At 38.8% G+C, this 18,005-nt stretch overlaps 1 protein-coding gene across 1 annotated transcript in view; it reads right to left on the bottom strand.

Annotated features, from left to right (window-relative positions):
- Positions 1-16,374, bottom strand: part of LOC136422149 (beta-1,3-galactosyltransferase 1-like) — a 29,238-nt gene extending 12,864 nt beyond the window's left edge. The window contains exon 1 of the mRNA XM_066409796.1: positions 16,295-16,374. Within this exon, the coding sequence (XP_066265893.1) occupies positions 16,295-16,374 (80 nt within the window). The remainder of the gene's footprint in view (positions 1-16,294) is intronic.
- Between the last annotated feature and the right edge of the window lie 1,631 nt (positions 16,375-18,005).

The raw sequence follows: 18,005 nt of genomic DNA, 5'->3' as shown, positions 1-18,005 counted from the left end.
GGCACTTGGCGGGTATTTGAGGAAATGAAATCACTTTACTTTCTCATTCATGGTTAGGAAGTAATAGCTGACCAAAGTTACGCCCCCCACCCTATACTTATAAAGCATTATAGACCAATTCAGTGCTCCGGTCTAAAATTCAATCTCTTTATCAGAATGTTCAAACTTTACATCTAAACGATAGGGCACTTGGCGGGTATTTGAGGAAATGAAATCACTTTACTTTCTCATTCATGGTTAGGGAGTAATAGCTGACCAAAGCTACGCCCCCCACCCCATACTTATAAAGCATTATAGACCAATTCAGTGCTCCGGTCTAAAATTCAATCTCTTTATCAGAATGTTCAACTTTACATTCAAACGATAGGGCACTTGGCGGGTATTTGAGGAAATGAAATCACTTTACTTTCTCATTCATGGTTAGGGAGTAATAGCTGACCAAAGTTACGCCCCCCTCTGCATGATTATAAAGCATTATAGACCAATTCAGTGCTCCGGTCTAAAATTCAATCTCTTTATCAGAATGCTCAAACTTTACATTCAAACGATAGGGCACTTGGCGGGTATTTGAGGAAATGAAATCACTTTACTTTCTCATTCATGGTTAGCGAGTAATAGCTGACCAAAGTTACGCCCCCCACCCCATACTTATAAAGCATTATAGACAAATTCAGTGCTCCGGTCTAAAATTCAATCTCTTTATCAGAATGTTCAAACTTTACATTCAAACGATAGGGCACTTGGTGGGTATTTGAGGAAATGAAATCACTTTACTTTCTCATTCATGGTTAGGGAGTAATAGCTGACCAAAGTTACGCCCCCCACCCCAAACTTATAAAGCATTATAGACCAATTCAGTGCTCCGGTCTAAAATTCAATCTCTTTATCAGAATGCTCAAACTTTACATTCAAACGATAGGGCACTTGGCGGGTATTTGAGGAAATGAAATCACTTTACTTTCTCATTCATGGTTAGGGAGTAATAGCTGACCAAAGCTACGCCCCCCACCCCATACTTATAAAGCATTATAGACAAATTCAGTGCTCCGGTCTAAAATTCAATCTCTTTATCAGAATGTTCAACTTTACATTCAAACGATAGGGCACTTGGCGGGTATTTGAGGAAACGAAATCACTTTACTTTCTCATTCATGGTTAGGGAGTAATACCTGACCAAAGTTACGCCCCCCACCCTATACTTATAAAGCATTATAGACCAATTCAGTGCTCCGGTCTAAAATTCAATCTCTTTATCAGAATGCTCAAACTTTACATTCAAACGATAGGGCACTTGGCGGGTATTTGAGGAAATGAAATCACTTTACTTTCTCATTCATGGTTAGGAAGTAATAGCTGACCAAAGTGACGCCCCCCACCCTATACTTATAAAGCATTATAGACCAATTCAGTGCTCCGGTCTAAAATTCAATCTCTTTATCAGAATGCTCAAACTTTACATTCAAACGATAGGGCACTTGGCGGGTATTTGAGGAAATGAAATCACTTTACTTTCTCATTCATGGTTAGGAAGTAATAGCTGACCAAAGTTACGCCCCCCACCCTATACTTATAAAGCATTATAGACCAATTCAGTGCTCCGGTCTAAAATTCAATCTCTTTATCAGAATGTTCAAACTTTACATCTAAACGATAGGGCACTTGGCGGGTATTTGAGGAAATGAAATCACTTTACTTTCTCATTCATGGTTAGGGAGTAATAGCTGACCAAAGCTACGCCCCCCACCCCATACTTATAAAGCATTATAGACCAATTCAGTGCTCCGGTCTAAAATTCAATCTCTTTATCAGAATGTTCAACTTTACATTCAAACGATAGGGCACTTGGCGGGTATTTGAGGAAATGAAATCACTTTACTTTCTCATTCATGGTTAGGGAGTAATAGCTGACCAAAGTTACGCCCCCCTCTGCATGATTATAAAGCATTATAGACCAATTCAGTGCTCCGGTCTAAAATTCAATCTCTTTATCAGAATGTTCAAACTTTACATTCAAACGATAGGGCACTTGGCGGGTATTTGAGGAAATGAAATCACTTTACTTTCTCATTCATGGTTAGCGAGTAATAGCTGACCAAAGTTACGCCCCCCACCCCATACTTATAAAGCATTATAGACCAATTCAGTGCTCCGGTCTAAAATTCAATCTCTTTATCAGAATGCTCAAACTTTACATTCAAACGATAGGGCACTTGGCGGGTATTTGAGGAAATGAAATCACTTTACTTTCTCATTCATGGTTAGGGAGTAATAGCTGACCAAAGCTACGCCCCCCACCCCATACTTATAAAGCATTATAGACAAATTCAGTGCTCCGGTCTAAAATTCAATCTCTTTATCAGAATGTTCAACTTTACATTCAAACGATAGGGCACTTGGCGGGTATTTGAGGAAACGAAATCACTTTACTTTCTCATTCATGGTTAGGGAGTAATAGCTGACCAAAGTTACGCCCCCCACCCAATACTTATAAAGCATTATAGACCAATTCAGTGCTCCGGTCTAAAATTCAATCTCTTTATCAGAATGCTCAAACTTTACAATCAAACGATAGGGCACTTGGCGGGTATTTGAGGAAATGAAATCACTTTACTTTCTCATTCATGGTTAGGAAGTAATAGCTGACCAAAGTTACGCCCCCCACCCCATACTTATAAAGCATTATAGACCAATTCAGTGCTCCGTACTAAAATTCAATCTCTTTATCAGAATGCTCAAACTTTACACTCAAACGATAGGGCACTTGGCGGGTTTTTTTGAGGAAATGAAATCACTTTACTTTCTCATTCATGGTTAGGGAGTAATAGCTGACCAAAGTTACGCCCCCCACCCAATACTTATAAAGCATTATAGACCAATTCAGTGCTCCGGTCTAAAATTCAATCTCTTTATCAGAATGTTCAAACTTTACAATCAAACGATAGGGCACTTGGTGGGTATTTGAGGAAATGAAATTACTTTACTTTCTCATTCATGGTTAGGAAGTAAAAGCTGACCAAAGTTACGCCCCCCACCCCATACTTATAAAGCATTATAGACCAATTCAGTGCTCCGGTCTAAAATTCAATCTCTTTATCAGAATGCTCAAACTTTACATTTAAACGATAGGGCACTTGGCGGGTATTTGAGGAAATGAAATCACTTTACTTTCTCATTCATGGTTAGGGAGTAATAGCTGACCAAAGCTACGCCCCCCACCCCATACTTATAAAGCATTATAGACCAATTCAGTGCTCCGGTCTAAAATTCAATCTCTTTATCAGAATGTTCAACTTTACATTCAAACGATAGGGCACTTGGCGGGTATTTGAGGAAATGAAATCACTTTACTTTCTCATTCATGGTTAGGGAGTAATAGCTGACCAAAGTTACGCCCATCACCCTATACTTATAAAGCATTATAGACCAATTCAGTGCTCCGGTCTAAAATTCAATCTCTTTATCAGAATGCTCAAACTTTACATTCAAACGATAGGGCACTTGGCGGGTATTTGAGGAAATGAAATCACTTTACTTTCTCATTCATGGTTAGGAAGTAATAGCTGACCAAAGTTACGCCCCCCACCCTATACTTATAAAGCATTATAGACCAATTCAGTGCTCCGGTCTAAAATTCAATCTCTTTATCAGAATGTTCAAACTTTACATCTAAACGATAGGGCACTTGGCGGGTATTTGAGGAAATGAAATCACTTTACTTTCTCATTCATGGTTAGGGAGTAATAGCTGACCAAAGCTACGCCCCCCACCCCATACTTATAAAGCATTATAGACCAATTCAGTGCTCCGGTCTAAAATTCAATCTCTTTATCAGAATGTTCAACTTTACATTCAAACGATAGGGCACTTGGCGGGTATTTGAGGAAATGAAATCACTTTACTTTCTCATTCATGGTTAGGGAGTAATAGCTGACCAAAGTTACGCCCCCCTCTGCATGATTATAAAGCATTATAGACCAATTCAGTGCTCCGGTCTAAAATTCAATCTCTTTATCAGAATGCTCAAACTTTACATTCAAACGATAGGGCACTTGGCGGGTATTTGAGGAAATGAAATCACTTTACTTTCTCATTCATGGTTAGCGAGTAATAGCTGACCAAAGTTACGCCCCCCACCCCATACTTATAAAGCATTATAGACAAATTCAGTGCTCCGGTCTAAAATTCAATCTCTTTATCAGAATGTTCAAACTTTACATTCAAACGATAGGGCACTTGGTGGGTATTTGAGGAAATGAAATCACTTTACTTTCTCATTCATGGTTAGGGAGTAATAGCTGACCAAAGTTACGCCCCCCACCCCAAACTTATAAAGCATTATAGACCAATTCAGTGCTCCGGTCTAAAATTCAATCTCTTTATCAGAATGCTCAAACTTTACATTCAAACGATAGGGCACTTGGCGGGTATTTGAGGAAATGAAATCACTTTACTTTCTCATTCATGGTTAGGGAGTAATAGCTGACCAAAGCTACGCCCCCCACCCCATACTTATAAAGCATTATAGACAAATTCAGTGCTCCGGTCTAAAATTCAATCTCTTTATCAGAATGTTCAACTTTACATTCAAACGATAGGGCACTTGGCGGGTATTTGAGGAAACGAAATCACTTTACTTTCTCATTCATGGTTAGGGAGTAATACCTGACCAAAGTTACGCCCCCCACCCTATACTTATAAAGCATTATAGACCAATTCAGTGCTCCGGTCTAAAATTCAATCTCTTTATCAGAATGCTCAAACTTTACATTCAAACGATAGGGCACTTGGCGGGTATTTGAGGAAATGAAATCACTTTACTTTCTCATTCATGGTTAGGAAGTAATAGCTGACCAAAGTGACGCCCCCCACCCTATACTTATAAAGCATTATAGACCAATTCAGTGCTCCGGTCTAAAATTCAATCTCTTTATCAGAATGCTCAAACTTTACATTCAAACGATAGGGCACTTGGCGGGTATTTGAGGAAATGAAATCACTTTACTTTCTCATTCATGGTTAGGAAGTAATAGCTGACCAAAGTTACGCCCCCCACCCTATACTTATAAAGCATTATAGACCAATTCAGTGCTCCGGTCTAAAATTCAATCTCTTTATCAGAATGTTCAAACTTTACATCTAAACGATAGGGCACTTGGCGGGTATTTGAGGAAATGAAATCACTTTACTTTCTCATTCATGGTTAGGGAGTAATAGCTGACCAAAGCTACGCCCCCCACCCCATACTTATAAAGCATTATAGACCAATTCAGTGCTCCGGTCTAAAATTCAATCTCTTTATCAGAATGTTCAACTTTACATTCAAACGATAGGGCACTTGGCGGGTATTTGAGGAAATGAAATCACTTTACTTTCTCATTCATGGTTAGGGAGTAATAGCTGACCAAAGTTACGCCCCCCTCTGCATGATTATAAAGCATTATAGACCAATTCAGTGCTCCGGTCTAAAATTCAATCTCTTTATCAGAATGTTCAAACTTTACATTCAAACGATAGGGCACTTGGCGGGTATTTGAGGAAATGAAATCACTTTACTTTCTCATTCATGGTTAGCGAGTAATAGCTGACCAAAGTTACGCCCCCCACCCCATACTTATAAAGCATTATAGACCAATTCAGTGCTCCGGTCTAAAATTCAATCTCTTTATCAGAATGCTCAAACTTTACATTCAAACGATAGGGCACTTGGCGGGTATTTGAGGAAATGAAATCACTTTACTTTCTCATTCATGGTTAGGGAGTAATAGCTGACCAAAGCTACGCCCCCCACCCCATACTTATAAAGCATTATAGACAAATTCAGTGCTCCGGTCTAAAATTCAATCTCTTTATCAGAATGTTCAACTTTACATTCAAACGATAGGGCACTTGGCGGGTATTTGAGGAAACGAAATCACTTTACTTTCTCATTCATGGTTAGGGAGTAATAGCTGACCAAAGTTACGCCCCGCACCCTATACTTATAAAGCATTATAGACCAATTCAGTGCTCCGGTCTAAAATTCAATCTCTTTATCAGAATGCTCAAACTTTACATTCAAACGATAGGGCACTTGGCGGGTATTTGAGGAAATGAAATCACTTTACTTTCTCATTCATGGTTAGGAAGTAATAGCTGACCAAAGTTACGCCCCCCAGCCCATACTTATAAAGCATTATAGACCAATTCAGTGCTCCGCAATCTCTTTATCAGAATGTTTAAACTTTACATTTAAACGAAAGGGCACTTGGCGGGTATTTGAGGAAATGAAATCACTTTACTTTCTCATTCATGGTTAGGGAGTAATAGCTGACCAAAGTTACGCCCCCCACCCCATGAGTATAAAGCATTATAGACAAATTCAGTGCTCCGGTCTAAAATTCAATCTCTTTATCAGAATGTTCAAACTTTACATTCAAACGATAGGGCACTTGGCGGGTATTTGAGGAAATGAAATCACTTTACTTTCTCATTCATGGTTAGGAAGTAATAGCTGACCAAAGTTACGCCCCCCACCCCATGATTATAAAGCATTATAGACCAATTCAGTGCTCCGGTCTAAAATTCAATCTCTTTATCAGAATGTTCAACTTTACATTCAAACGATAGGGCACTTGGCGGGTATTTGAGGAAATGAAATCACTTTACTTTCTCATTCATGGTTAGGGAGTAATAGCTGACCAAAGTTACGCCCCCCACACTATACTTATAAAGCATTATAGACAAATTCAGTGCTCCGGTCTAAAATTCAATCTCTTTATCAGAATGTTCAAACTTTACATTCAAACGATAGGGCACTTGGCGGGTATTTGAGGAAATGAAATCAATTTACTTTCTCATTCACGGTTAGGGAGTAATAGCTGACCAAAGTTACGCCCCCCACCCCATACTTATAAAGCATTATAGACCAATTCAGTGCTCCGGTCTAAAATTCAATCTCTTTATCAGAATGTTCAACTTTACATTCAAACGATAGGGCACTTGGCGGGTATTTGAGGACATGAAATCACTTTACTTTCTTATTCATCGTTAGGGAGTAATAGCTGACCAAAGTTACGCCCCCCACCCCATACTTATAAAGCATTATAGACCAATTCAGTGCTCCAGTCTAAAATTCAATCTCTTTATCAGAATGTTCAAACTTTACATTCAAACGATAGGGCACTTGGCGGGTATTTGAGGAAATGAAATCACTTTACTTTCTCATTTATGGTTAGGGAGTAATAGCTGACCAAAGTTACGCCCCCCACCCCATACTTATAAAGCATTATAGACCAATTCAGTGCTCCGGTCTAATATTCAATCTCTTTATCAGAATGTTCAACTTTACATTCAAACGATAGGGCACTTGGCGGGTATTTGAGGAAATGAAATCACTTTACTTTCTAATTCTTGGTTAGGAAGTAATAGCTGACCAAAGTTACGCCCCCCACCCTGTACTTAAAAGCATTATAGACCAATTCAGTGCTCCGCAATCTCTTTATCAGAATGTTCAAACTTTACATTCAAACGATAGGGCACTTGGTGGGTATTTCAGAAAATGAAATCACTTTACTTTCTCATTCATGGTAAGGAAGTAATAGCTGACCAAAGTAACGCCCCCCATCCCATACTTATAAAGCATTATAGACCAATTCAGTGCTCCGGTCTAATATTCAATCTCTTTATCAGAATGTTCAACTTTACATTCAAACGATAGGGCACTTGGCGGGTATTTGAGGAAATGAAATCACTTTACTTTCTAATTCATGGTTAGGAAGTAATAGCTGACCAAAGTTACGCCCCCCACCCTGTACTTATAAAGCATTATAGACCAATTCAGTGCTCCGGTCTAAAATTCAATCTCTTTATCAGAATGTTCAAACTTTACATTCAAACGATAGGGCACTTGGCGGGTATTTGAGGAAATGAAATCACTTTACGGTTAGCATTATAGACCAATTCAGTGCTCCGGTCTAAAATTCAATCTCTTTATCAGAATGTTCAAAGTTTACATTCAAACGAATGTTCAAACTTTACATTCAAACGATAGGGCACTTGGCGGGTATTTGAGGAAATGAAATCACTTTACTTTCTCATTCATGGTTAGCGAGTAATAGCTGACCAAAGTTACGCCCCCCACCCCATACTTATAAAGCATTATAGACAAATTCAGTGCTCCGCAATCTCTTTATCAGAATGTTTAAACTTTACATTTAAACGAAAGGGCACTTGGCGGGTATTTGAGGAAATGAAATCACTTTACTTTCTCATTCATGGTTAGGGAGTAATAGCTGACCAAAGTTATGCCCCCCGCCCCATACTTATAAAGCATTATAGACCAATTCAGTGCTCCGGTCTAAAATTTAATCTCTTTATCAGAATGTTCAAACTTTACATTCAAACGATAGGGCACTTGGTGGGTATTTGAGGAAATGAAATCACTTTACTTTCTCATTCATGGTTAGGAAGTAAAAGCTGACCAAAGTAACGCCCCCCATCCCATACTTATAAAGCATTATAGACCAATTCAGTGCTCCGGTCTAATATTCAATCTCTTTATCAGAATGTTCAACTTTACATTCAAACGATAGGGCACTTGGCGGGTATTTGAGGAAATGAAATCACTTTACTTTCTCATTCATGGTTAGGAAGTAATAGCTGACCAAAGTAACGCCCCCCATCCCATACTTATAAAGCATTATAGACCAATTCAGTGCTCCGGTCTAAAATTCAATCTCTTTATCAGAATGTTCAAACTTTACATTCAAACGATAGGGCACTTGGTGGGTATTTGAGGAAATGAAATCACTTTACTTTCTCATTCATGGTTAGGGAGTAATAGCTGACCAAAGTTACGGCCCCCACCCTATACTTATAAAGCATTATAGACCAATTCAGTGCTCCGGTCTAAAATTCAATCTCTTTATCAGATGCTCAAACTTTACATTCAAACGATAGGGCACTTGGCGGGTATTTGAGGAAATGAAATCACTTTACTTTCTCATTCATGGTTAGGAAGTAATAGCTGACCAAAGTTACGCCCCCCACCCTATACTTATAAAGCATTATAGACCAATTCAGTGCTCCGGTCTAAAATTCAATCTCTTTATCAGAATGTTCAAACTTTACATTCAAACGATAGGGCACTTGGCGGGTATTTGAGGAAATGAAATCACTTTACTTTCTAATTCTTGGTTAGGAAGTAATAGCTGACCAAAGTTACGCCCCCCACCCTGTACTTATAAAGCATTATAGACCAATTCAGTGCTCCGGTCTAAAATTCAATCTCTTTATCAGAATGTTCAAACTTTACATTCAAACGATAGGGCACTTGGCGGGTATTTGAGGAAATGAAATCACTTTACGGTTAGCATTATAGACCAATTCAGTGCTCCGGTCTAAAATTCAATCTCTTTATCAGAATGTTCAAAGTTTACATTCAAACTATAGGGCACTCTGTGGGTATTTGAGGAAATGAAATCACTTTACTTTCTCATTCATGGTTAGGAAGTAATAGCTGACCAAAGTTACGCCCCCCACCCCATACTTATAAAGCATTATAGACCAATTCAGTGCTCCGGTCTTAAATTCAATCTCTTTATCAGAATGTTCAAACTTTACATTCAAACGATAGGGCACTTGGCGGGTATTTGAGGAAATGAAATCACTTTACTTTCTCATTCATGGTTAGGAAGTAATAGCTGACCAAAGTTACGCCCCCCGCCCCATACTTATAAAGCATTATAGACCAATTCAGTGCTCCGGTCTAAAATTCAATCTCTTTATCAGAATGTTCAAACTTTACATTCAAACGATAGGGCACTTGGTGGGTATTTGAGGAAATGAAATCACTTTACTTTCTCATTCATGGTTAGGAAGTAATAGCTGACCAAAGTTACGCCCCCACCCTATACTTATAAAGCATTATAGACCAATTCAGTGCTCCGGTCTAAAATTCAATCCCTTTATCAGAATTTTCAAATTTTACATTCAAGCGATAGGGCACTTGGCGGGTATTTGAGGAAATGAAATCACTTTACTTTCTCATTCATGGTTAGGGAGTAATAATATAGCTGACCAAAGTTACGCCCCCCACCCCATACTTATAAAGCATTATAGACAAATTCAGTGCTCCGGTCTAAAATTCAATCTCTTTATCAGAATGTTCAAACTTTACATTCAAACGATAGGGCACTTGGTGGGTATTTGAGGAAATGAAATCACTTTACTTTCTCATTCATGGTTAGGAAGTAATAGCTGACCAAAGTTACGCCCCCCACCCTATACTTATAAAGCATTATAGACCAATTCAGTGCTCCGGTCTAAAATTCAATCTCTTTATCAGAATGTTCAAACTTTACATTCAAACGATAGGGCACTTGGCGGGTATTTGAGGAAATGAAATCACTTTACTTTCTCATTCATGGTTAGGAAGTAATAGCTGACCAAAGTTACGCCCCCCGCCCCATGATTATAAAGCATTATAGACCAATTCAGTGCTCCGGTCTAAAATTCAATCTCTTTATTTATCAGAATGTTCAAACTTTACATTCAAACGATAGGGCACTTGGCGGGTATTTGAGGAAATGAAATCACTTTACTTTCTCAGTCATGGTTAGGAAGTAATAGCTGACCAAAGTTACGCCCCCACCCCATACTTATAGAGCATTATAGACAAATTCAGTGCTCCGGTCTAAAATTCAATTTCTTTATCAGAATGTTCAAACTTAACATTCAAACGATAGGGCACTTGGCGGGTATTTGAGGAAATGAAATCACTTTACTTTCTCATTCATGGTTAGGGAGTAATAGCTGACCAAAGTTACGCCCCCCACCCCATACTTATAAAGCATTATAGACCAATTCAGTGCTCCGGTCTAAAATTCAATCTCTTTATCAGAATGTTCAAACTTTACATTCAAACGATAGGGCACTTGGCGGGTATTTGAGGAAATGAAATCACTTTACTTTCTCATTCATGGTTAGGGAGTAATAGATGACCAAAGTTACGCCCCCCGCCCCATACTTATAAAGCATTATAGACCAATTCAGTGCTCCGGTCTAAAATTCAATCTCTTTATCAGAATGTTCAAACTTTACATTCAAACGATAGGGCACTTGGCGGGTATTTGAGGAAATGAAATCACTTTACTTTCTCATTCATGGTTAGGAAGTAATAGCTGACCAAAGTTACGCCCCCCGCCCCATACTTATAAAGCATTATAGACCAATTCAGTACTCCGGTCTAAAATTCAATCTCTTTATCAGAATGTTCAACTTTACATTCAAACGATAGGACACTTGGCGGGTATTTGAGGAAATGAAATCACTTTACTTTCTCATTCATGGTTAGGAAGTAATAGCTGACCAAAGTTACGCCCCCCACCCCATACTTATAAAGCATTATAGACCAATTCAGTGCTCCGGTCTAAAATTCAATCTCTTTATCAGAATGTTCAACTTTACATTCAAACGATAGGGCACTTGGCGGGTATTTGAGGAAATGAAATCACTTTACTTTCTCATTCATGGTTAGGGAGTAATAGCTGACCAAAGTTACGCCCCCCTCTGCATGATTATAAAGCATTATAGACCAATTCAGTGCTCCGGTCTAAAATTCAATCTCTTTATCAGAATGTTCAAACTTTACATTCAAACGATAGGGCACTTGGCGGGTATTTGAGGAAATGAAATCACTTTACTTTCTCATTCATGGTTAGGGAGTAATAGCTGACCAAAGCTACGCCCCCCACCCCATACTTATAAAGCATTATAGACCAATTCAGTGCTCCGGTCTAAAATTCAATCTCTTTATCAGAATGTTCAAACTTTACATTCAAACGATAGGGCACTTGGCGGGTATTTGAGGAAATGAAATCACTTTACTTTCTCATTCATGGTTAGGAAGTAATAGCTGACCAAAGTTACGCCCCCCACCCTATACTTATAAAGCATTATAGACCAATTCAGTGCTCCGGTCTAAAATTCAATCTCTTTATCAGAATGTTCAAACTTTACATTCAAACGATAGGGCACTTGGCGGGTATTTGAGGAAATGAAATCACTTTACTTTCTCATTCATGGTTAGGGAGTAATAGCTGACCAAAATTACGCCCCCCGCCCCATACTTATAAAGCATTATAGACCAATTCAGTGCTCCGGTCTAAAATTCAATCTCTTTATCAGAATGTTCAAACTTTACATTCAAACGATAGGGCACTTGGCGGGTATTTGAGGAAATGAAATCACTTTACTTTCTCATTCATGGTTAGGAAGTAATAGCTGACCAAAGTTACGCCCCCACCCCATACTTATAAAGCATTATAGACCAATTCAGTGCTCCGGTCGATAATGCTTTATAAGTATGGGGTGGGGGGCGTAACTTTGGTCAGCTATAGGAAGAGGCGGGTCATTAACGTTCTTATCATATAGCTTATCCAAACCGACGCATATAAGAGTAGACAATTTCTGTTTGACGCATAGATCCCTTATACTATTAAGAATGCATTTCAGAATTCACATTTGTCCTTTTTTAACAGAAGATGATGGAGAATATGTACAACTGTTGCCTGATTTATTTATTTCAACCACACAGGATAGGAGGGTCGGTTTCAGGTCAGTCAGAAAATGTTATCATTGAAGAATCTCCCTGCAACATGACCTCAGGTAACCTGAATATAGAACACAGGTTCTTTGGCCAGCAGGAAGTGGAACGCGCGGAACCTTAGATAGAACGTGGTTTCTTTAGCCGAGAGCAAATGGAACACGCGGAACATTTTTGGGAATTTTAAATTTGTTTTCCCTTTTTCATGTATTCTAAGGAAATTTTTAGGAATTCTAAAGCCCAATTTACACTTGTTCAATAGAACTGTAGTACTACACATGGTAGTCTACTACTGTAGTAGACTTCAGATTCATGTCCACTTTACACTCAACACAGGAAGCCTAGCAGGACACCCCACTGTTCCTGATTGTCACGAAACTGTAGTGACCTATTGTGACCTTTGAAAAATCGCGGGAGGGAATTTCAGCATGTTTCTTATTTGTGAAAAGGTTGGGGTTTTATCTGATGCAAAATACTAAGGAAAAGGGCCTGACAGCTCGGTTTTACTGAGAAAACTAGAGAATGACCGCAGATGACCCGAAATGGAACACGCGATCAGTTCGAATCACGTCAGATCGAACATGGTTGTTGGCTTCGAAGTGAAGTCTACTACCACTGTACTACAGTTTCGCTTTACATCCAGTTCGAAGTCTCGAAGAACCTCCGCCGAAGTGTAGTACTACTACCCCCGAGGTTGTAGTAGACTTCTGCAGTAGTTTTCTTTTTACACACAGAAAAAAGCTGTAGTCTACTACAGTAGTAGACTACCATGTGTAGTACTACAGTTAAAAGGACAAGTGTAAATTGGGCCTAAGACAATAAAGATTTTTTAAAACAAGGTTAAGAAAAAAATTCATCAAAAAGATACCCCCTCTACAAAATGGAACGGTTGTGTTCTGACATGACGTCAATAAGTGGTGTGTTATGGCGTGATAAAAGACCACTTATTGTGGGCAATGGAGGCTTCTGATTAGTCGACGCCATCTACATATGTGATGATGAAAGAATGAATAAATTAATGAATGACTGAATGAATGTATGAATAAAAGAACTATGAAATGTTGCAAAGAGGAAACATGCACAATTTTACTGTATAATTAAAGGTTAATGACCCGCCCCGAGGGGTATATGGTGTCATAACACCTGGCCATGTGCTATAACCACCGAATAAAACCACCGAGTGAGCGAAGCGAACGAGGTGGTTTTATGAGGTGGTTATAGCACATGACCAGGCGTTATGACACCATATACACCGAGGAAGAGGCGGGTCATTAACGTTATTATCATATAGCGTATCCAAACTGACGCATATAAGAGTAGACAATTTCAGTTTGACGCATAGATCCCTTATACTATTAAGAATGCATTTCAGAATTCACATGTCCTTTTTTAACAGAAGATGATGAAGAATATGTACAGCTGTTGTCTGATTTATTTATTTCAACCACACAGGATAGGAGGGTCGGTTTCAGGTCAGTCATAAAAAGGTTATCATTGAAGAATCTCCCTGCAACATGACCTCAGGTAACTTGAATAGAACACAGGTTCTTTGGCCAGCAGGAAATGGAACGCGTGGAACCTTGGATAGAACGTGGTTTCTTTGGCCAACAGCAAATGGAACACGCGGAACATTTTTGGGAATTTTAAATTTGTTTTCCCATTTTCATGTATTCTAAGGAAATTTTTAGGAATTCTAAGACAATAAAGATTTTTTTAAACAAGGTTAAGAAAAAGATTCATCAAATAGATACCCCCTCTACAAAATGCAACGGTTATAAAGATTTTTTAAACAAGGTTAAGAAAAAGATTCATCAAAAAGATACCCCCTCTACAAAATGGAACGGTTGTGTTCTGACATGACGTCAATAAGTGGTGTGTTATGGCGTGATAACAGATCTAGACCACTTATTGTGGGCAATGGAGGCTTCTGATTGGTCGACGCCATCTACCTATGTGATAATGGCAGTTAATAAATGACGACCTTTATTGCACATTTCTGCCACACTTGGCTAAGTACAGGTCACAACAAAACAAAATACAAGCACAGCTAACGGATATAAAAGAATATGACTATCATTAGATAAATTCTACTTCTCCTCGCTTTTCGGCAGCCGCTATAGTAGATATAAAAGAACAGACGTCTTTATACGACAACGGTGCGAGAGAAGAGTAAGACATTTTATGCAATTTGCGTGTTCAAATTGTATGTATAAGAATAAAGTATATTGTGACTTGTTTATACGGTATTGTTGTGTAAGCTATACTCATTTTATATTGTACAGTATTTCACCATATGATTTCATATGCTCTCCCAAGAATGAGGAATAATGAACACGAATGAATGGATGAATGAATGAAGACCTTTGGACTAAATTCAGACTGGAATCTGTTCATCGTCTACGCAGACTACAAACGACTGTTATTTGTTGTTTATATGCATGCGGAATACTTTCAGTTCTTATTGTATTCGATTTCTTGTAAGCTACCCCCGTACCGTACAAGAAACCGGATACAACCAAGAGAAAGGCATATCAGGCTACACTGTGACTGACTTGATTACATGGATGACATTCCCCGCTTCCCCCCAAGCAACTTTGCGGCCATATTGTAAAAAAGAGGCTGAAAAATAAGAAAACATATGCTGTAATTTGAAAAAGAAACGCAATTGGACACTGATGTCGTAGAATACTTTTTTTCCTATCATGTTTTTTTGCAGTATGCATAAGTAAAATTAAATTAGCTGAAAATAAGCGTATTTCGAGCCATGAGCGAAATCTTCCAAAGTCAGGGAAGAAAGTGTGAAAAACGGAAATAACAAGAGTTCCACGACATTATATCTCCATGAACAATTCTATTCATGCAAATGACTTACACATTTGCATAATATATGCTTGGTCATAAACACCTTTATCTAACTTACACATGTTGCAATATTGACAGTCCTGTATTTTTCCAATTAGATGAATTATGGTGTTTTTGCATTGATTATGCAAATTAAGAATTTATTTGCAAAATTGGTATCTGTTGATGCTCCACTTTCCATAAACTACATATGTTTCATGTATTTGAGTCTGATAATGAAAAACACTGCAAATATAGATTTACCTCATTAGTTATGAAAATTAAGTCCTAACTAACATAATTTACACTTCATTGTGTACATCTCTGTCTAAATTACCTGTATACTAAATATCATGGAAATCCATCGTTCCTTTGTTCAGTTATTATCCTTAGAAGATTTTCACAAAACCGCCCCTGCAGTTCCAGAGCAAGCTGCTAGGGGGCCCAACCCCACACCACGTCTTCATTACACCACAAGCTATCTACCGCCAAAAAATCAAGACTTAAGCACGTCCAGGTCAAGAGATACAAAAATGGAATTTCTGCTGCAGTACCAAGGTCACAAACCAGGGGGGGCCAAAATAGACCTTGAATTTCGGCTTCATAACACCTGCCCACATACCAAATATCATCGTAATCCATCAAGAGGTTATTGAGTTATGCTGACTACAATAGTCCGGAAACACACACTCACAGACACACACACACACACACACAGTACAGACACGCCAAAAACAATATCTCCATATTTCATGAAGATAAAAAGCCTGACCTGTAGAGCTTGCGAAGGTGCCTCCGCGTGTGCGCCCTGCTGTTTTCCTATAATGCATGTCGTGTAAAAACTGACATTGATGCAGGCTTAGTTGTAACCAGTGGATGTAGAGGAATCCTGCAATGAAGCACAGGATGGCGAATGTCTTCAAGGTCAGTCCGACCTTCATGCGCACCATGCTGCTCTCGGCTGTTCAACTGTCGTGTGAGACAAAGAGAGTGTTATATCTTATATAGTGTCTTTTTTAACGTTATGTGATCTCGCTAATGGAACAAAAAAGTCAAACGTTAACCTTGACTTTAAGGTCTCATTTCTGTATTCCTCCGAGTGGGTTCCCTAAAAGAATCCGTGGCCCAAAAATTGAACGGCTGCATGAACGTGTGTCTATATCGGTGGGAAATACCCTTTTAGCTAGCCCAGCTGATATCAAACTGATGAAAGCTTGTTTGTAACTTGATAATTTTAAGACATTTGAGACTAGTTTTCTCACCTTACATCAAGATCCATTTCATGCATTTATCTTGCAACTGAGAAGGTCACTACCAAAGGAAATTAACAAACACCTCACCCACAATGTACACACTATAAATAATTCACGGAGAATTGTGTCCTACGGACTCTTGTTATCTTCGCCGAGTACTTGTACTCGGAGAAGATTATGTTTTCGGTTGAAAAATCTGTTGGGTGGGTCTGAATGTATGTCAGGAGCATAACTCAAGAAAACTTCAATGAATCTTTATGATTTTTGGTAGGTGTGTATTGGTTGTGTAAAGGAAGGTCGAAAGTTCGAAAATGGTTTACCTTGCGTTTTTCAATAGTACTGCAGCGGACTTAGCATTTTTTTGTGTTTGTATGTAGGAAAAAAAAGTGACGGAAACGTTGATGGATCTTCATGATTTTTTGCAGGTGTGTAGATGTTGTAGAAATGGAGGTGAAGTTCAAAAATGGTTCCCCTGGTATTTTCCGTCGGTACTGCAGCGGGCTTTGTGTGGATGTGTATTTGTATGTCGCCAGCATAACTCGAGAAGCTGTTGATGGATCCTTATGATATTAAGTGGATGGGTAGGATTTACCGAAAGGAAGGTCAAGTTCGATATTGGGCCTCCTAGCGGGTACCAAAGGTATTGCAGCAGAGCTTCAAAATTTAGGGGCATATTTTCTGAAAGTGCTATAGTCATGATTTTTGTGTGGTAGATAGTTCATGCCACAGAAGGTAAGTTCTGTAAATTTTGGCCCCCTAGCGGCTTGTTAAGAACCGCAGTGGGTGTTTTTGTTTTGACATTCGGACATGAATAACTTGAGAATGGGTCGACAGATCGTCGTGATGTTTGGTATGTAGAGAGCTCGGATGGTGCTTTACATAATCAATGACTCATTATGCAAATCAGGAGCTAATTTGCATAATTAGTAAGGAAAGTTTGTTAACCCACTGCCTTTCAATGGGACATGGGACAGTGTCAGGTCATGTAAACAGATAGCCTTGCATAAACGTACATGTAAGTCAAATAAATAAACTATTCTCCAAGCAGAGGTGTGGGTCCTGCTGGGTTTTGACGCGTTCAGTTTAAGCATTTTTGTTCAACACGGTTGGCGACATAACGAAATAGGGACAAAATAGAAAGCCTGACTAGAAACACCTAAAAACGTGCCAGATCTTTTCTATTCATATGTATTGACTGTACTATTTCATCATCACTTTCAACTTACAACACTGCCATATCGAACCTTTGTGGCCCATATAATATCAACATACTCATTTTTTTTCATGACCAGTTATAACATATATCAGCACACTCTAAACATATACTA

Source organism: Branchiostoma lanceolatum, chromosome 16 (genome assembly GCF_035083965.1).
Source record: "Branchiostoma lanceolatum isolate klBraLanc5 chromosome 16, klBraLanc5.hap2, whole genome shotgun sequence".
In the NCBI taxonomy this organism is placed as follows: Eukaryota; Metazoa; Chordata; class Leptocardii; order Amphioxiformes; family Branchiostomatidae; genus Branchiostoma; species Branchiostoma lanceolatum.
The sequence above is the reverse complement of the archived record's forward strand: the minus strand, read 5'-3'. Positions and strand labels throughout refer to the sequence as shown.